The sequence below is a fragment of the Gambusia affinis genome, linkage group LG07 (genome assembly GCF_019740435.1).
Source record: "Gambusia affinis linkage group LG07, SWU_Gaff_1.0, whole genome shotgun sequence".
In the NCBI taxonomy this organism is placed as follows: domain Eukaryota; kingdom Metazoa; phylum Chordata; class Actinopteri; order Cyprinodontiformes; family Poeciliidae; genus Gambusia; species Gambusia affinis.
In genome coordinates this window covers 10637165-10658963 of record NC_057874.1, presented here as the reverse complement: position 1 = coordinate 10658963, position 21799 = coordinate 10637165, and the positions used below count along the sequence as shown (strand labels likewise).

Genomic DNA, 21799 nt, shown 5'->3' with positions numbered 1-21799 from the left:
TATTAAATATGAAGGGCAAATAAAAATAGGATCAATCCTAATACCTTAAATTATCTCCTGGTGCTTCCTTAAGTGAACGTGTCTAATGGGTCGTTAATCGGGAAGTTGGTTCAAACGTCAACAGGATGAACTGTAATGACTTAGGAGACCTCTCAGCTTCCTGCGCCACTTATTTATGAACGTGTTACTGCTTCGACCAGCCAGTTTGGTTACTTAAAGACAATACAAGGAAGAATCGTGATTGCTCCTTTAATTCTTTACATTTACTAGTTCCTATTACCTTAACTGTGTTAACGATGAATCTGGTTTCAGTTTTCCAGGGTTTATCAACGGCTTTTAAAGTTGGTCATTCAAACCTTTGCAGTTTTTTCACACTATTCTGCCCAGTGTGAAAATATTCCTCAGCACCAATAGGAAGGAACCAGAGAGGTGTTTAATGGTTCCTGCACAGGAAAGTATTTACAACCCTTCAGCTTTTTCATTTTTGCCAAATAACAACCAAAAATCTTCAGAATGTGTTTGTGATAAACCAGAGGGTCTGCAGAGAAAATTATAAAGCACAAATTAATGTTTCTAGATTTATTTATATAATAGAAAATGCAGGTTTTATCTTCCACAAAAAGCCCCAGGTATTCTTTTAGATTTGTTCTTACCATTAGATTGGAAACTAAAAACCAGTTCAGAAACACTAAAGCTGCACAAATTCACCATATTGACCTAATTGGTGCTCAGATCATTGTTTTTCTGTAAAGCTCTTTTGTCTTGATTTAATATAACAGAGACAATTGGATTATTGGATGAAAAACAATATTTTTTATCTCCTGGTAAAAAAAAAAAAAAAAGAAATAAAATGCAATATGTTGTTAATGTTTTACCTGCAGAGAAAACAAATATTTCTACCAGGCTCCTTTTACTTCATGAAAGATTTAAACCCACATTTCCTATGGAATAATAACAATGTTGTTTATTTTCCCTCATTCACTGAGATTATTCACATCAAAATATCATCCAAACATGCTTAATTCACAGAATAACTATAAACATCAGCATAAAAAAGCGTTTAGTTTTACATCTCTTGTTGAGCCACAGCAGAACCCGAAACAAAGGACTGCATTTATGGTGAAATACTGCATTTATGGTGAAATACTGCATTTATAGTTCCAGGCCTAAAATTAGTTTTCACTCCTGAAAAGCTGGATCCGGGTCCGGAGTTGTCATAATGGAGGCTTTTATTTTTATTTTTTGTGAGAAACCGGATCACCGCTGGCTCAGGTGACAGACCCGACACCTTTCTCACAGCAGCTACTTCGCAGCTCCTCCGATGAGCCTCTGAAACACGGCCCGCTTTCGAAACCGGTCCGAGCGGTTCTTCATCAAAAAGGGGCAGTCATAGGATCCTTAAAGACCGACCGGGTCCGTAAAGCTCACTCAGGGGGTTTTGTTTCCACCGGCGGCCTTTGTGAGCGACAGCCGCTGCAACATCTGTGCTAAAATGTCAGGACGCATTTCAGTGTGATATCTGAAAGCCGACACTTGTTTTGGCCTGTTGTGACAGATACGAAACACAGTGAACAGCTTTTCAAACGGATTTTATTTCCTCTCACAGATGGGGAGGCCTGTCTGTCTTGGCATGCAGTTGAACTTTGACCCGAAGCATCTGGCTTCATTAGGTGAAATCACTACTTACAAAACCTACATTCTGCTGAGTAAATCCAAAGATTTATTCAATTCAAGTGCTCCTTCTGAAATGTGATCGCAGCCAATCATACCAAATCCAATCATACAAAGTATTTGAGTTTACTTTGAAAAATGTGAACTTCCCATTTTGCACATTTTCGTACTTCCATTTGCATCTCTACCGCTTCTGAAAAGTCCAAGTGCTTAAAAAAAACACCCAGTCTGTTTGTGTCAGTCAGTTAAAGTGTTTAGGTGTCTAGAAATGAGCCGTTTCAAAAACGGTTGTTAAGTCACCGTTACCTAGCAACCCAAGTGGAGCTCCAGTACGTTTGGTCAGCTGGTTTTACTGCTGTATGCGCCGTATACAGTGGCTGCTGGAAGAGACAAGTGTTTTGTTTGCTGACGTACCATCCAAAAACCACTGGCTGGATCCTTGTTAGTTATGCAGGAGGTCCTACTTATGCTTTTTTAAGATGTATGGTTATATAATTTCTAGGGTTGTAACGATTCCTCGAAAATGTATCTGCCTCAAAGCTTGGTAAAATTGTTTTATTATTTAGCGCACTGTGTTGGGTAGTGCGCTCACTTCCACCTCTGAGTTGCTGCTATGCGCTAGCAGCACAAGGACAGAGTCTCTGGGTTTCTGTTGTTTCTCAGGGGACTAGTATGTGTTTTTAAAGTTATGGACGCAGCGGTTGGAGTACAACAGATTTTCCTGTCCCGGTAGTGCGCGGTTACAATTTGAAGGCGAACGGTGGGAAGGGCAATGCCAGCTGGAGTTATACGGAGAGAAAAAACAGACAGAATCGTAAAAATAATCACTAGAGTACTCGATTACTAAAATATTCTTTTACAACAGCCCTAATAGTTTGAGTTGGTCGTGACAAGAGGACCTGAAGCATCTCATTCTCACTCTAAACTGAACAGACTAAAATCTCATTATCTGAAAAGGATTTTGTGCAGAAAACATAAAGAATATGTTTTGTTTAGACATATCCTAACCTGGTCAAGAAAGCATAATAGGTCACCTTTATCATACATTCATAATTTTACATTTCTGCACCCATTTAAAACATTTTTCTCGGTTCCCTTGCCTTGAGTATCAGACAACAATCGAGGTGATTGTCAAACCTGTCATGGTTTGAGTGATCAAATAAATTTGACTCCATCTACATTCATGCCAAGGAATAACATCCCCAAGAGGATGCCCCGATTTCTTCACTACTGGGTTACACAGACTGACCAGAAGCAGAAATCACAAGGAAGAACGACTGCAGTAATGATGATGCTGATGAGACAGCTTCTGTCAGTCACCGCCAGTGAGAGGAAGACTGTGCTGAAATAGGCCAACCTCTGACTCACAGCTCAAAGTGACGACTGACACAGTGACTGTAATAAGACCTGACTTTATGAGAGTAACATCCTCCCGTTATGCAACCACTCTCTCCAAAAACAAAGCTTTTCTGGCTCATCTTTTAGTTAACGTAGCTGCTCACATCCAACACTTAGCCGACTCTAATGGTTCCGTATCAGGGCTTTACTTTGACTCTGAAGTGGCCCTAATGAGGAGGACTATTCTCCAGTGATGCTATTACTGTCACTTACCTCCATTAAGGTTATGTAAATCTGAGCACCCAATGGTGGATGCAAGCGCTAACCCATGTGTGATGTGGAGGTGGGTGGAGTGTGAATCACTGACAGGCAGCGGAGCTGGAGGAGCTTACGTGAGGGAGAGGGTGAAGTGGAAGCGCTGGCGGAGGCCCTTGAAGGTGAGGAAGGAGTTTGGAGGGAAGTTGCGAGTGGTCATCTCGCAGTAGGGCTTCTCGTAGCCGCCAGACGGACACTCGCACTTGAAGCCGCCGACCAGCAGGTTCACGCAGGTGCCTCCGTTCTTGCAGACTCCAGCAGCGCAGCGACCCGAACGGGATGACAGCTCGCAGTGCTCTCCTGGAGATCGATGGAGAAGAGGAATGAGGATTAATACAATTCATGACCAGGAGGTTTGACACGCATCACTTAAAATGAGCAGTTCCTCTGATTTTACTCTTCGTAGGTAAATGTCTGAGTAAAATGAACATTGTTCTTTTATTCTATGAACTGCTGACAAAATGTCTCCGAAATACCAAGCTGCGGTAACATAATCCTAATCCTAGTATCTATGATGTAAAAATAGCTTCAAATTCAAACAGGTCTGCAGGGCAAATTAATAAAGAAATAATTGATCAGGAGCATCAATTAACATCTGATTTCAAATTCTGATGCATCGTTATTGCTGCGATGTGTTTAGACTGTGAACCGTGGTTTATTTCTCCTCGGCGGTGTCTGCAGGGTTAACCTTTCTCTCTGCTCTGACGCCCCCCCTGCCTCCCTCTGGGAATACGGCTGCAGTTTGAGCTCAATTCTCATTCAGCGAAACAACATGATGGCTCAAGAGCAGCGAGCTGGAAGTGGTTTTGAAGACAAAATGATTGCACTTTCCTCCAGACTGCGGCAGCTCAGGACGATTTTCTGAGCGTTTTTCACACTTTGCAGACGGCGTGACGACTTCATCAGAGCATTACAAGAAATCAGACAAGAAAAGAGAGTTTGTGTGCTGCCTACACATCAGACACGACATCCATGTTTCTAAAAGAGTGATAAAATAAATCTGACTTTGTAGATTTATTAGAGGTAAACTGACTGGAGAGCATAAATTATACCTTAATGTTGATCAGTCAGTCTTTCTTATAAGGCTATTTGTGTTAAATTGAGGTTAAATTTCTGTAGTTCTACTGAAGCTGTAAAAAATGAATTATTAGACAACGCAGTCACTGGACTAAAATGTTACCTTATATATATAAAGAAAACCCTAAAAAAAACAAAGTAAATCACAATAAATTGTTGCAACTGTTACAGATTGGGATTGAGGAGTTGTTTCAACATGAAAGGAAACAAACAGAAGAAAAATGAAAATTGTAAGCAGATGATTGTAGTTGAGGGAAAAATGTTTTTTGATCACTTTTTACCTTTTTCCTTTACAAGCTTTTACAGGTTTGGTTGATTTACAGCCGACTGTAAATTTCACTCCTATTTGACAACCTATAATTAAAAATTTATTTTTAGAATATGCTCCTAGTCTGTTGCATGAAACTGTGACTCCAAAGAATATTATTTACCATCAGGAGATTGCTAAGAAGTTTATTAGATTGATGAGTGAAACTAATCTCTCTCATTTAGTAACAACTAATTGAGTCTCCAATCAGTAAAAATGAAAAGTTCAGAAAATAACAAGCAACTAAGTTGGGTAATACATCAGATTTTCTAATTTTTATATTTATTTACTGTGATTGAAAACTATCACTGCGACAGACTGGCGACCTGTCCAGGGTGAACCCCGCCTCTCGCCCGGAACGCAGCTGGAGATTGGCACCAGCAACCCTCCCGACCCCATTAGGGAAGAAGGGTGTAAGAAAATGGATGGATGGATGGATGAAAACTATCAAGGAAATTAAACTAATATGCTACGGTTAAGTATAAATGGATGAAATGTTAGTAAACTGGGCAGAAAAGGCGACGCTTGGTTTCAAAATGGTGGAATGAACTGGAGGAGAGACAAACTGATCCATTTTTTTCCCTTCCAAACATTTACCAAAAGTAGATGTGAAGCAGCAGTTTTGAATCTTGAGCTAAGCTTGTTAGCCTTGTGTGATCTGTGAGGAAAATAAAAACTCTTTCAAATCGGTGTCACTGAAATTATGGCCGGCTGCAGTTTTCTTGAATAACACGTATCCCATCGCGCTCATCCGGACCGTCGGGACTGCAGCGTTTGCTGAGGCGAGACTGTTTGTCGTCCCCTGGGTGAGCAGGAATTTGTGTCAAAGCCACTCAGTCAGCAGGGCGAAGGTTTCTACTGTAACAATGACACACACCCAGCGCCCACGTCTTCAGCCTGCAGCTCCGATTATCAGGCTCTTTATTTACCCCAGACTGTTAATCACTCCATTTAGTCTGTTCTTTGTTTCGAGAAAACTCCATTCAGTCTAAATAAACTCAAGAGTTCTTGGTTGGGATGTGAGGAAAAATATTCTTGGACGGAAAGTAATTCAGTGTTTTGGGCTAATATTCAGCCATGTTTTTCTGCTTAGCCATGCATTAAGAAACGTATTATAATAAGTAGCTTAACTCGTGTTTGTTCTGCGGTGCTTTTGGGATCTTTGCCTTCTGGGTCACCTTTTCATTTAGACGTTTTAATACTTTACAGCAAACCCTTCCTATTGATGGTCCTAGAGTTTAACTGAATTAATTTATGTGCAAAGTTTTATTCTCATCAGAAAAGTGGAAAACAAGTTATGTGCCAGAAGAAGAGTTAATAAAGCAGTTAAAATTCATGTAGATAAATCTTGGGTTGGTATTTTTGTCTACTTTGTAACGATGATATCAGTTGTGACTAATCCACATTTTCCAAACACTTCTCTATGTTTTGTACCTACAGGTCCATGTAAGCGCTAGTATCCCAACCACTGTCACTTATAATAGGTGCATATTCATAAGGAGTGCCCCATGGCTGAATGTTTGGCCCTTTTTAATTAAGTGTTTCAACACTAGGAAGAATTTATCTGCAGTCAAAGGATTGGCTCATATCCTTTGAGCCAAAGGACAGAAATGCATTCTACACTTTTCACTTTCCACAGATTTTTCCACAGTTTTTAATGTGTAAAAGTTCAACAAGTAGAGTAAAACGATGAAGTGTTATCGATTAATGATTGATAGAAAAGTTGGTATTAATTGTGTTCCATCTGTCTTTTTTTTTTTTTATCTCCGTAGCAAACTGCTGCAGTCAGGCGTCTGTAAAACGAAGCTTTTCCTCACTGAGCTGCCTTGTTATTAATGTAAAAAAAACCATTGAAAGCAATAAAGCTTTCAGACTTTTTTCCAGGCAATCAAAGAGGACAAACACTGCAGCGCAACATCAAGTCAAAACCACTCTGAGACATGACTTCCTGTGGAGAAGACATATTTCCAGAGCCGGTTTATTGCTCTTCGTTTATTGCTATCTGGTAAATGCCTCCGTGTGGGCAGACGTTTACTGAAGGAAACCCCCCCAGCAGGTGCTGCAGCCAGGTGAGCAGGACATCGGAGCGTGGGACGGGATTCAGGGTCAGAAACCATTCAATCAATAACTCAAACGTGTCTCTCCTGATATATTCACGCCTCTTTTTACGTCCAACGCAGTAAACAAGCAATGTGTTTGTTCCTGGTTTGCATCATTAAGCAGCAACTCGCAAACAACCAGAAAATCCAACTTAATTTTATACAAAAAATAATAACACTCTAAAACGTGTTTGTCTGAGTAACTACAGGTGTTAGAAACATCTGTGGTCGCATTTGAACTCAGTTTAAGTCAGCTTTACTCAACCAGTCCTGCACAGAAAGGTCATAATTATTTGAATTGAAAGGCAAATAATAATGAGCAAATATCAGTTTAATTAAAAATAAATCTACAAAACTGAGCTAAAATGAGTTGAGATAACCCACAAAAACACAGCAATACAACATAATATAAATAAATATATGACCCCCGTCATCCTCATATTTAAATATTTGCTTATTGTTTTCTGTAATATTCAAGGATTCAAGGATTTTTATTGTCATACCAACCTTTGCTTGTTTATGGTACAAAATCCAGGCAGTTTAAGAAATATAATACACAAATAAAAAATAAATAAAGTAATTTATGTGGTATGTTGATGTGTATATTAACAAAGTCTCTGTTTTATGTAAATAATTGATTATTTATATTCATCTGCTAACCAGGTTTTGTGGCATGTTGTATTTTCTGTAGTACATAATAAACATGAAAAACAAAACTGAATCCAGTCACCAGCATCGAACCTGACAAATAGGATGGACAATGATAGGCCTTGTGAAGAAATAACATCCACAAATTAAAATTTCCCAATGTGGGAGATAAAATGAACTTTATTATTAAGCTGCATGTCAATACCTACTTTAATCTGCATCCATAAATATCAGGTATAGATTTTTACAAGGTTGTATTTGCATAAAAGAACCAGATTATTGAACAGAAATCCTCCATTGAAAGTTTCTTTAACGGTACTACAGCTGAATTTAAATTTTTTGGCATCTTGCAGTGAAAAGAGTGAGCGGTCTCGTCTGGATGAGCCACAGATGACAAACCCAGTGAGTAAAAGTCAGTTTCACCAAAGTATTTTGTACAAGGAGCAGCTGAAACAAGCAACCACTCAGGATTATGAGATGAATAATGAGATCAGATCGGTAAAGCAGCAGATTTATGCACAAGTAATTTACTCTTTTCATAATGATACAGGTCATCTGGAAGGTAACCCACTCAAACATGCTTCACACTATTGCTAAGTCAGAAAATTATTACTGTAGTCTGATAATTTCACACAAAAGACTCAAATCAAAACACAGATTAAGTTCTGGGATGTTTCTGTTTCTTGAACAAAACAACCACAAGATTAGGAAAAGATTCATTTAAGAAGCAGTTCAAGAATTTATGAATTGGTAGGGGGTCATTAAAGTCAGGAGGATTATCGATTGTCTTATGTTTCATTTTCTACTCCTATTGTTAGCAACCATTACTAATAAAAGTATAAACAAATCTCTATCTTTAATTAACCTCACATTTTGCAAACCTCAGACAAATTTAGGTTTAGTTTGACTTTTTTATATCAAGGCAACGGAACAGAGAAATAACATTTTAAACAATACGAAGGGCTACGAGGAGCGTATGGCAAACCATTTATATATAAAATTAAAAAGAAGTGGGCCAAGAATTGAGTCTTGTGGTACACCTGTATTAATTTGAAACAATGATAGCTTGTAACACATTGTTCATGTTTTCAGCATATGATTCAAACAACCACAGATAAAATCATGTTTGATGACTTAAAATCTATAATTACTGCTCCAGTTTCTGTACCCTAATCAAGTGATTGTTTAATAAAGAAGCAACTAAGACACGCTGCACAACAATGAGGACAAAAACCAAATTGTAAACGTTATAAGTAACTGTTTAATTTCAGGCTCCCTATTATTTTGTTGTAGCTTAGATGTATTTTCACACTAAACAAGAACCTTCCCTGTTCTGTTGGACTCTGTTTTTAATTAAAAGAAGACTAATACTCTAACCCCTGATGTTTATGTCTCTGATAGATTTATGCACCACACAGCAGTAATAATAGCAAGCTGTATCAAAGCTTTAAAATCAATCTGCTGGATTCCTGAGAGCAAATTAAACCCCGATGATGTGTGTACCAATATGTTGATGTGATTGCAGGCAATCAGACTGGTGATAATTAACTGCTACTAGATCTAAGATGAAAGATTGCTCTGCAGATTGTTACAGGAACGCATCAGCATTTATTTAAACATAAAACTGGCACGCTTAGTGGGCGTCAGATTAATGTAAACTTAGATAGTGTGGTTCAGACTGGTTCATTCTTTCTTTGATTTGCAGTAAATTCAGTAAAACATTGACATGTTTCTGCTTATTATGTGCTGTTTTCAGTCATTATTGTTTAGTGGACCACCCTGTGACTGGCTATATATAGTCAAGCACATGCAAAGATTAAAATAACATCCACAGTTGAAACCAGATGTTTACACTTTTAACAGAAATTTCATTCAAAATGAGCCATGAAAACCGTTATAATAATGCTGGTCACCCAGAGAATAACAGGGAAACCAGAATAAACAAAAACCTGCTGCGGCATCAGAAGTTTACAGGATTATTTTAGTATCTTCGTTACTCTGACCATAAATTAAATACACATCAATTCTCTAAATCACTGGTGTGAAACTTGCGGCCCGCAGGTCAAATCCAGCTCACTTTAACTGAACTTTAAGATAACAATTGTTTACGTAAATATTAATTTATCAGTCAAATCAAATCAGTTTTCACTTGTGAAGTCCAAGTTAACAAATATTGCCACATTTTAAGAAATACAAATTGGACGCAGAGAAATTTTAATGGTTTATTTATGGGTTACCAAGTATGATTGGTCTAATTTCTATTACAAATATCTTAGTACACTTGAAATAAACAAGTTATTGATTTAAAACACTTGTAATGTTTTAAATCAATAACATTACAAGTGAAAAAATCTGCCAGTGGAACTATTACTTCATTAATAGTAAGGAAATATTGACTTAAAACAAGATGCTTGCTCTTGCTGAAAAGTTACTTTTAAGTTAGTTTCATATTTTTTCAAGTGCACTAAGATATTTTCAGTAGAAACTAGGACAAAACCCTTGATAATCTTTTGTGTTTGTGGAGTGTGCTTTCTGTTCACGAATCAGTGCTGTGAAATGAGACGTTTTCTCCAGGTTGATTTTTCTCCAGGAACAAACTACATGCAAATTCTCCTCTTTTTAAAAACGGTGCATGCGACTGGAAATGCTTTTTATTCATTCTCAGCAGCAAACTGTGGAGGCTTTTAGTGTCTGGCAGGCGATCACAGACCCTGAGATGTTCTGATCGTGGAAGTTTGCCTTATTTTCTTTGAGCCAAAGCTGGAGCATGCCTGCATATTTAAATCCTGATCACAAAAAGGCCAAAGAAAAATCACTTTCTGAGGGACTGAGGTGAGCATTTAGCAGGTGAGTACTTTCATGCATTAAAGTGTGAGGATGTTTTAAAAAGATGATGCTTTCCTGCTGAGCCTTTTCTGCAGGAAAATGTGCTCAAGCTAAACAACATGTTGTTCTCCAGCATCTACAAAGTGACTCAGCCAAAGGAAACCATTCACTTCGTCCCTTTGCCTTTTCCTCCCTGCTACCATCTGGCGACGCCCACGTCGCCTGCTCACGCACTGGAAGACACACAAATATGCATTAACAGACGTAGAGTCCCCAGATCGTCTGCGTACGCTTGCTACACACATCATGGCATCTCTCCGGCACTTACCCACCCACCCAGACTCGTGGAGGGCGTAGCTGAGCACTCGAACACATACCGAGCTCCATCCAAGTTCGGAGCCTGGCAAACTCAACACTCATGGAAAGAGAAGCAGCAGGAGCTTTGGATCAGAGGAAAACACCTCAAACAGAACCTGCCTGAATGACCCAGTTTGATCAGAAAAACATCAGCTGCAGGTTTATTTTCAGATGCAGGACCTTCTGCACCTGGATCTCACAGCACTCGCATTCAAACCTCACCAGCCGATGGGAATTAATTCTGAAAAGTGTGGGTAAAAATACGCCCACTGCTCTCCCCGCGCCTCCCCCTCTCTGCGCTGATTCACGTTAAAAGCTCCTGCCATCCAGCTCCAACACCCACTGCTGTGTGAGAACCAATAAGTGCCACTCAACCTGGACTCAGAGCGACCGGGCCCACACACTTAGCAGCCGACACTATTTCAGGCTTCATAAGCAGCTTTGCAAATGAGCGGAAAGGAAAAGAAAACTTTTCTGTATTTGATGAGGTGTGATTTAATGCATATGTAAGCAGTTTCAAGTTTTGCCGCCTAATGACTGCTTTAAAAAAATAAAAAAATAAAAAAAACAATGAACAAAGCAAAGGTCATGTAACGAGTTTGACAGTATTTCAGATATTTAAAACAAAAAAAACCAACTAAACAATAACGAAAAATAACACCTGATATGAAACATTTATGTCATGATAAGATTTTCAGCCTTATTGTCCAGCCCTTATACTTAATATCATTACCGTTTGTAATTAACTTATGTCACACCCGTGTTATTATGACTATTGATTTTAACCTCACAAGAGCAGCAAAATATATATAAAAATATAAAAATGTAGCATTGTAAGTACTGAAGTGTGCCATATTATTCTAACTATCTAATAGTAATATCAGCTGATAAAAACTAATTTTACAGAACACAAGTAAACTCTACACCAGTGAGTTTTGCAACGATCACAACCTGATAGCGCTTCAATATTCACCGGTCAGAAAAAGATCAGATTTTTAAGTTTCAGAGTCATTAATCTGGTAGAAATGTAATCCAGCTGATTGTAAAATCTGCTGATTTCTCTGTTCATGTATAATATCGACATCTCTGTTTTATACAAGTCGTGTATGCTCAGATAGAGTTTTTCCAATAATACTGCCTAACTAATTATCCAACAAGAACCTTGGTTTGTTCAATGACGGCATGAAACCCTGAGTCTCATTAAAAGTCTGGATTTGACCCACTTAACCTCTCTATAAAAAGATGAGGGTAACAACATTCATTTCCATATTGAATAAATTTACATTTTAAGCTCAGTATTTTTTTTAGCATCTCCTTATTTCCTTTAGCCATGAACTACATCACATGATCTTTCACCCTTTGAAGATGTAATAAATATTTCCAGTCCTGAGTAAATAAGTTTTGTGACCAGTTTGTCGTTTTGGCGCCGTCAGTAATAAATTACTCATGGTGATGCTGAAAGAGGAAGCCTTCAGTCTCAGCATATTCTGAGACTTATGTTGTTTTATCTCAAGTATTTTGACTACAAGGCATTTAGCAGCCGGGACGCACAGTACATCCGCAGCCAAAATTAAAAATGTATCATTTCCTTCCCTTGTTCTCTTCAGCAATACTTTTATGAACAGGACTAGATCTACTTTATTTGGAGAAGTATTTTGAACACCTGAAGATAAACCAAAAGGGAGAAAAACAGAGCTTATATCACTAATCATTTTTGCTTTAAAAAAGCATTAGGTGAAATAATACCAGAGATAACAACTTGACAGACAAAATGGTAGAAATGTAATCCAATCTGTCAAAGATCAGATCAACTGTATCTTAAAACTGTCAGGCTAGCAAAAGAAAGTCAGGTGTACTTTGTTTTTACAATCCTATAACCGTCAGATAAGTAAATAATCTGGCATATTTTTCCTGTAGCTTTCTACAAGTCGACTCAAATCAATACCTCATCACTCAGATTGAGTCTGCAAAGCTTTTCATTAGTGGACGGTCTGTAGCAATAAAGATCCACGTGCAACAAGGGCTGAGGTAAAGGTCAAAGGGTCAGATGTAAACAATGAAGTCCCAGTGAAACATTTGTGAAAGAGTCAAAGAATTAACACTTAGAAGGTGGGATGCAAACAAGTTTAATGGAAAACAAACTAAGCTAGCATACGTTATATCACAATGTTGGACAGATGAATTAATTTGACTAGATAATCCATAATCTCAGGAGTTTAAAGAAGCCTTTTCTACTGTCTCTAAAAACAAACACAAAAGTTTTCTATTTCTATTGGCTGGTGACTAGCCATGTGTTTACTTCTCTAACCAACTAAGCATTAGACTTGATTCTATGGAGGACATACAAAAACCTCAATGTTAAGTCTGACATTTTATTTAGAGTTAGATGTTTTCTTTCTTTAGACAAATCAAAACTGATTTGTCAAGTTGGGGTGTATCTAAGCCTGGGTGGGATTGATAAAAACCTTAATCTACAAAAAAGCCTTTAAACTCAAAGCCCAAACTGAAATGTGTAATTTCTTTCAGTATTAATGTACTAATTAGATTCTTTTTGCAGTTTTGATTCTGCTGTTCTGTGTGAACACAAACTCTCAGAGGCGAATGAGTAAGTTTAAATTGTATTTGATTAAAAAAACAAAGGTAACTATTTTATTTAGAGACATAAGTTGTAATTTTGTAATTCGTGTAAAGAAGACCAGATTTGTAGTCATTGTTTCATTGTGGCTTGCTTTGAGTGAATTTTTGGATTATATATGACATTTCATCTGGCAGAGAAAAGATTTTAGCTGCTGTTAGCCAGCTAAGCAAAGTTGGTAGCATCATCTACGGTAACTCACACACTCTTTATTACTAAGCAACAAGCTGCTGGGTAACAAGAAGCTTCAAGTCCCACCCCCAAATTTGGTTGCCAAGCAACAACCTGTTGAGTAATTTGCACAGTAGCAGTTTTAGGTCTTGCCACACTGCCTAATAACGCTTTAAAAAACATAAGCAACGGTGTGGCAGTACTTCACATATTTAAAACAAAAACACCGGGATGTGCTGTTGTGGCGCAGGGGTGAAGCACAACTCACATAAGGAGGCCTTAGACCTCGACGCGGCCGTCGCAGGTTCGATTCCCGGCCTGGTGACCTTTGCCGCATGTCTTCCCCTTCTGTCATTACCCACTTTCCTGTCAATTAACTATCAAATAAAGGAGCCAATAAAACCTTTAAAAAAAACTGATCAATAATTATCGATATAAACTGACATGGAACCCTTATAAGGTGATAAGTTTTTCAGCCATATCACCCGGCCCTCACGTAGCATTTACCGTCAGTAACCTACTGAGCACCACACATGCAGGGCCTGATGTGGACAAATGACAATCACTGCAGAGTGAGGAATCGAGGTCTTACCTGTGAAGTCCTCAAGGCACTCGCAGGTGAAGCCCCCCTCCCTGCTGCGGCACACACCGTGCGCGCCACACGGCTTGGAGTAGCAGAGGTCAATCTCAGTCTCGCAATAGTCTCCTGTAAAGCCGGTGGGACAGCGGCAGCGCAGCCCGGCGATGGGATGGATGGGTCTGAACAGGATGGTGTCGGACGCCACGAACGGCGCCAGGCTGTTGAACTTCAGCACCGACACACACTTCATGTAGTTCTCACACGGCTCGCGCAGGCAGATGTTGTCGTCGAAGGGAAGCACCTCCTGAGAGGAGATCTGTGCCAGGAGGCTGCGGTTCAGATAGAGCCTCTCCTGGAGCTCCTCCGAGCCGAAAAACTCCCCGCTTTCAGGCCCCGTGCCGGACCTGTCGCTCCCGACATGTCCGGGACGCTGGTGTCCGTCTCCAAACACGGGAACGGCCACGGACAAGCTGACGTTGAGGATGCGTGCGCTAACGTCCGTGTCATCTTGGATGTTGAAGATGACGACATCTTCGGGCGCGGCGGAAAGGACGCGAGCCACGCCGTCCAGGAACTGGGAGAGCAGCAGGGACAGAAAGTGCTCCTGGGAGGTGTTGGCCAGGCGTAAGGTGATGCTGTTGGACAACATCTCGTCTGTGATGATGGTGACCTGGAGGAGGCACTGAGCTGATACAGAGTGGATGCCATCTGAGAAGAAACACAGGAAGCACATCGGATTAACGTGACTCAAAGCAGGGCATTAAAATAAGCATATCTAGTTTTCTTTAAATGGACATTTTATGCAAAATTCACATTTTGGACATTTTTATACGTCTCAACTTCTTCTAAGAACAGCTTAAGTGCATAAGAAAAACCCAACAGCAATTTCTCTGGAAATAAGTTAATGTTTTTTGGTGCCTGGAAAATTATCACTGTGAAGTTACCTAGCAACCACAGCCAAGCCCAGTTCGTTACCTAGCAACCCAAGCAGAATTCGAGCACTTTTGGTCAGCTGGTTTTATCAATGAAACTTTGCAAAACAAATAAAGATAAAGGTTTCATTTCATTTGTGTTTGTTTTGGTTGCTTCATATCTGACTTTTTGGATATGAAAGGAAGTCATTTTGCACCCAACAGTCTTTAGTGATCACACTGTTCACTAAAAGTGATTTTATCTAACATTGTCATAATTTACTGTGAGAAAATATGACTGTTTCATATTCATAGTAACTCTAACATGGAAAAGGGTCCCAAGCTATAAAATATATGGGGATAAATTACATTATCAATTCAATTTGTACATTTCTGTAATTGTTATTTCTAACAATTCATAAAATAATTAAACTTTAAGAGAAGTAAACTGATAGGCAGTGGAGCTGGTGAATTGACACTGTGCCATTCTAGTATTTTAAAGTAAAAGTAAAACAGAGAGTGTGGATCCCAGCATTTTTTTTTTTTTTTTTTGTGAAACCATTTCTGGTCCTCAATAATTTAATAATCAGTTTAGCCTGACATAATATGAACTGAGTAAAACTCTGTTTATAGATGTATTTCCAAACATCACTATGCAGCTGTATCAGTAGAAAAACCATCTTATAAATATTCAATCTAAGAAGTGTTGAATATTTTAAAACGGGGACGTACTGTAGCATTCAGCTAATGTTACTCAGTGTGGATCCTGAACTACTTTCAAATGTGGCCCAGATTACAGAATATAAGGCAAGGCTGTGAGTAGGAGCCACCTTTACAATGTGGTGCATTAAAGTGATTTAAAACTGTTTAAAGCAGGAGGAGGAACTCTCACATATAAAACCTTTATAACTCATTGCCACATAAAATACTTCTGATGCCTCAAGCTGGAAACCAGGGTTTCCCCCAGAAAAGTCATTTAGCCTAGCAGTAAGAGAGCTAGGGCAAAACAATCACCAGTTTCTGTCTAAAAAAATGTTACAAGAATGGAAGACATCATTGAAAATACTTAAAAACTAAAAGGCCTTAAAATAAAAGGCAAACACACGTAAAAGAAATACAGTTTAAATAAATCATGTAAATGTGCGCAACTGAGTTAGATCCTCACATTTTAAAGCACATCAGGAAATCCAACTGTGTGACATTTCAAAATTACAGAAAATTATGGTTTTGGTGTGGCCTAGTTAAAGTCCAACTTAAACCTAATTGGGATCTTGTGGCATGACCCAGCTTAAATAGTTGGTTCACGGTCCACTAATGTACCTGGATCAAAACAATTATTCAAAAAACAATGGGTCAAAATAAAAGACTTATTTGATTATAAGTTGATTATTGATTATCCAGTTGATTATCTATCTATCTATCTATCTATCTATCTATCTATCTATCTATCTATCTATCTATCTATCTATCTATCTATCTATCTATCTATCTATCTATCTATCTATCTATCTATCTATCTATCTATCTATCTATCTATCTATCTATAAATATATTTCTAAAATTAGGTTGGGCAATATATGACTATTCACCAACTGATGTTCATTGTTTCAACACATGGCAAATATATTCAGGCAGAACTGACAAGTGGATATCAATTAGATTTAATGTTTATATCTAGATTTACAATCAAGATTCATCATTTAGGATTTAGATTTTACCATTTAGATTTAATGTTTAGATGTAGATTTAATAGTTAATACTTAGATTTAACCTTTAGATTTGCTACTCTTTTGTGAAACATAAACATGATAATATATGAAAGTTGTTTTAGACATTTTCATTTTAAATGTGAGCAAATGTTTAACTTGCTAAATCCAAGCTAAATATAACAAAACTGCTAAATCTTTTACATTCAAATTTTACCCTTGGTGCCAAATACTCATTTATCGATGGTCAGTTAATATGTCAAATTGCCTAACCCTAATAAACAAACATATATGTTCTTTCATTTGTATTGGTTTAAACAAAATGCACATTTTATAGTGTATTTTATCTTACAAAGCTACTGCATGTGGGGTTGGGAGGTTATGGGGGTTCAGCTCCGCCGGGCCACACGGTCAACTAGAAGAACAGTGGCACATTGACAAATATAACATTAACGGCGCTTTTCACATTTATTTGGCTGGAAGGGATGTTTTTCATGTTCGTCTGCCAGAACAGATAAAAGATGAGTGCCAAGTGAAAACAAGTGTACACTTTCTTTCAGAAAAGTCCAAGTTTTTAATCAGCAGTTTCACGCCTGCATTCATAGCTCATCTTTGCTTTCTTTGTCTCCATGGAAACACACTGGTTCATTATTTATGCTTTACGTTGCCTTTCCCAGCTCAGCAGCTCTGCTGTTTCTGTACATCATGTTTTATCCCCTATACGTTCAGTTCTTCACATTAACTCACACGTAATGATTTTATTCACTATAATCAGCTGCAAATGGAGGCCTGCTGTGAACATATGAGATGTAAATGACTTTGTTTTAGCAAGTTGTATAAAATCAATCCTTGCACGGTAAAAAAAAACAGAAGCAAACATGTGACAGCCTGCGTTTCCACAGATACTTCTCCTGAGACCACTTTCAAAATAAAACCAGACTCCTCCTCAATAAAAAGCTTCAGCTGAAGGTCTCTGACAGAAGCAGTGCTCACTGAGGAGTAAAATTATGATGAAGATTATAATAATGGCCTCAGTCGGAGAGAAAGCCCAGCTTGTTCCTAACGAGCAGGAAGCCTGCAGTTTGGGGTTGAGTCGTTCTGGAAAGTGGAAACAGGGCTGTAGTCAGAAAGAAATAAGCTCTGTTGCTTACTTGTAAACTTTGTCTTTATATTTATTGACTTCCCAGTCAAGTTTAGATGTTGTTAGAGACTTACGATGACAACATATGCATCAGAAGACATGTTTGTAACTCAGAAAAGAGCAAGAATATGCTGCTGGACTGGGATTGACTCCAGATCAATTCATCTAACACCAAAACCAAAGACAAGGCTGAACTTTGACAAATATTTCTGGACATTACTTTTTATACACCACAAAATGCAGAAATAATTGGGAAAAATGGTTAATAACTCAACCAAAACTACCTGGTTGAGTAATTAACCAAGCATCTGATATTAAATTAATAATGGTCATAGTAAATTACCATTTACGTTTTTAATGCAGCCATACATTGATGTACATTCTCTAAACTGAATAAATCATCTTTCATTGCACGATAGTTGTAAATAAATTTTAAAAACAGTAAGAAATTAGGCATAAAAAATGTGTCATATTTTTGGCAGCTAGTAATCGCACTTCCTGTGTGACAAAAAGCAGAAACGTCTTTAAATAAGTAGGAGTACAACTTATTAGGCACAGTTTGACCAGAGGGGGCAGCACTGAGACGGATTGAGTCTAGAATAATGCACAACTAAACAAATGTACATAAAAATGTAAATGGGGGTTGGTTACAGTTTTGGTCACCCCTGGCAAAGATGTGTTAAAAAAAGACAATAAAAAACTTGACAAATCCAACCTTTGATTTACATTTATTCAATGAGAAATAAAACCCCATGTTAATGAACAAATAGATTTCTGAAGAAAATTCTGTGAGCCCCTTACAAATGTAAAATCTAAAATGAACAAACAGTAATCTGCTTAAAGCTGGCTCTAATCCATTTTCTCCAGTCTCTGGTCAGCAACAATAATTATTTGTTATTAAAAATTGAGAGAACTTTGACTGCTATCCAGTATGAGTAAGATACTGACTGCTGATGAAAACACTGAAAAAAACCCTAATTTAAAACATCAATGCTGTGCATTTCAGGTCAAAATGAGAGAAAAAAAGACTAATTCTCAGTCAAGCTGAGCTGAAGATACAGTAGCTTCAAAGCAAACACAAATCATGCTTAATCAAATGAAGTGTTTTCACTGGAAAAAAAGCCTTGACTGCTGCCTCTAATACAATCAATGAGCTGCTTTGTTTGGGGCGTCTGGAAACCCTCCAGAAAGCAAAACCTGCAAGCAGAAATTCACACAAGCAGCACTTCCCAAAGTTAGCAGATCCCTGTTCTGGCACTGAGCTAGTTTAAACACAGAGCGCCAACAGAGGGGGAGGAAGAGGAGGAGAGGTCGTGGAGGAACTGAGACAGAGAAGCATGTTTGACACGGACTTAATCCCTCAGCTTTCAGTCGGGCGATTCCAGCGCGCTAATGACACAGGGCCTTAGCAGAGGAAGTGGAAGAAGAAAAAAAATATATCAAAGGATAGACAGAGGGTGGGGGATTCTCCTCTAATTCACACTTTACTGTAAACAAACACAAAACTTGCATCTGAGTACACGAGGTAACACACGCATTCAGGAGAGAAGACAGTGGGAACAAACAGCCGCCATGTTTGTGCTCCCTTCATGTTTGATCAGAGGCAGATCTCACACTCGATTTTAAAACTCTGAGCGGAAACCAAAAAGACACATTTCAGCCACTAAGTCAATAACAACATATATTTGCAATCAATATGTGACCATTGTCAACAGATTATTTCAATAGTCATTAAATAATTTTACCGAACTCCGATCTAAAACCGCAGAGCATTCTGGGAGATCTAAGTTGATGGAGTCAACTAACTCACTCACTCTTTGGTTACCTAGCAACTTGCTCAGTCTTATTTCATTCATTTTTTTTATTTTCACTTATTTTTTTTGATAATAGTATGAATAGGTCATGTAGAAACTAAAAGAAATCAAAAGTGGAAAGGAGCAGAAAGGAGTTTTTCCACATAAAATTAAATTAGCTATTCAACTCAAAAGACTAGTGCAAACATATTTCAAATAAACAAAATAATAAACGTTCGTAAAAAAAAATTCACAACAAAATATCAGCTTATTTGATGCAATATTGATACATCTTAATATATGTCAAATATCAATTCAGTGCTGAAAGAGATTTACATTCTTCCTCTCCTCTTATCTCACTGTCAGGATTATTCCATAAACTTTTAATTGAAATGCTACCCTAACCCTACTATCCACAATATACTAGGACTTATTGTTTACTAATTCCTCCACCTTATTTAAAACAGAAATGATTTTGGATATTTTAACTTGTTTAAAACATATTTATACATTTTACTTCCACTTATTCATTTTCAGACTGGTGAATAACAGGCAGGTCTATAAATGTGTTACTTATTTTGCTGATTCTGCTTCGCTGTCCTTCCAGCCGACTGTTCTGTTCTCGCAAAGGGTCTGAAATAAACCTAAACCTGATACCATGCAGCAACAGTCGCCACAAAAAACACTCTTGCTCTAAGTGAGCTGCGGCTCTCAAAGGTTAGGCCAAGTGTAAGGAGAAACATCGCCTTAATTACATCCTCTGCCAATGCACATTCTTGGACGGGGGGGCTCGGGCGGCGGTCCAGAGGTAGCTGCAGCGCTGGGAAACTGAGCGCGAGGAGAATCTCCTCTCAAAGAAACCAGACCATCCTTCAAAGGGGTCATTCTCCACGGAAGTACCCTGAGCTCACGGAGAGCCGAGGGTAAGCGGCAGCTCTTTAGGCCGGCGAAAAGGAGGAAAAATGGGATTCTTATTTGGCTACGAGACCCGGTGCCAGCTCTGGAGTGTGACGCTGCCTTCAGCCCTGGTTCGACCCCTCTGGGCCTCCTGGTGCCAGGAACGCTCTGAGCTAGGAGGAGGTTTAGGGCTGCAGGACTGAGGATGGCTCTGTGAGGGAGCGGCCTTTACGTCAGACTCATTGTGACTCAGTCAGAGCGAGTAAACACTGCTTAATGACAAACAGCAGAAGCATGATTCGGATGAAAATATTTCCCTGAATTCAATCAGGCATAAAAATAAAGGTCAGAACATCATCTGTAATAATCTGAATTAAAGAAACAAGTCGGCTCATTATGACGGAGAGAAATCTCAGCGGACATTATTCTGTAACTAACAATTATTTCAGCTATAGATTATATCGACTTCTCCCTCAGAACTTCACACTACAAAAACATTAAAAGATGCAAATAAATAATTCAGTTCCTTTTTTAAAAACAATAAAAAAACATATACATTTTGTTGCCTAATAATATACCATTTATTTAGTGTATACTTGGTCATTTGTAGCAAAGGCTACATCTGCAGCTGAAAATACTTCAAGCTAAACCCTTCTTACTTGACTCAATAGGGCTAATTTACTGAGTATTATTATTATTTTTTATTCCTGATTAATAATTGGTTATCAAAAGTTACTTAATAGACTTTTTACTTAATCTGAACCAGGTGACAATAAGCCACTTTAGAAACTTTGGGCTAGAACATATTCACAGATAGAAAAGTTTTTGTACAATTTTTACTTAATTACTGCTCTTAGTGTGTTGTTCTTTCAACAATTAGCTTTGTTTTAGTCAGTTTACTCTAGTTAACGATTATTTCAAGAATTGATTACTCACAATTAACCTGATTAAAGGTTGGGAACTGAAAGCTTGAGAGGTCACAAAGCGCCAATGATTTTTATTTCCAAAAACTTACAACAAAGCCTAGCTGGTTTTAGCTCATTTAATCATATACTAATAAAAATGAGTGTTTACCATTAAAATCATAAAATCAAACCAGGTCATGTTTATTTCTCTTGGAGCAGGCTCCCACTGGGGTAATAAACGGCTGAGAGGTCAAGACGAAGCCAGGGAGCCACTCTGTTTGACCGCCCTAATTACAACACAAAGTCCGCATCCAATCTCCCCGCTGAGTCCCAGAAAATGTCAACAAAGTCATGGTGGATAAAGATCAGAGGGACTCTGGGACCAAATCAGCTGCGGACAGAGACATCAGCAGGCAGCTTGG

The 21799-nt window shown here is 38.4% G+C and overlaps 1 protein-coding gene across 5 annotated transcripts in view; it reads right to left on the bottom strand.

The window, feature by feature from the left end:
- Window positions 1-21799, bottom strand: part of celsr2 (cadherin, EGF LAG seven-pass G-type receptor 2) — a 78446-nt gene that overhangs the window by 33355 nt on the left and 23292 nt on the right. For all 5 annotated transcript variants that reach the window (XM_044123182.1, XM_044123183.1, XM_044123184.1 and 2 more), the window contains exons 2-3: window positions 14037-14732; window positions 3402-3624 (exon numbers count right to left, since the gene is read on the bottom strand). In XM_044123182.1, coding sequence (XP_043979117.1) covers window positions 3402-3624; window positions 14037-14732 — 919 coding nt within the window. The remainder of the gene's footprint in view (window positions 1-3401; window positions 3625-14036; window positions 14733-21799) is intronic.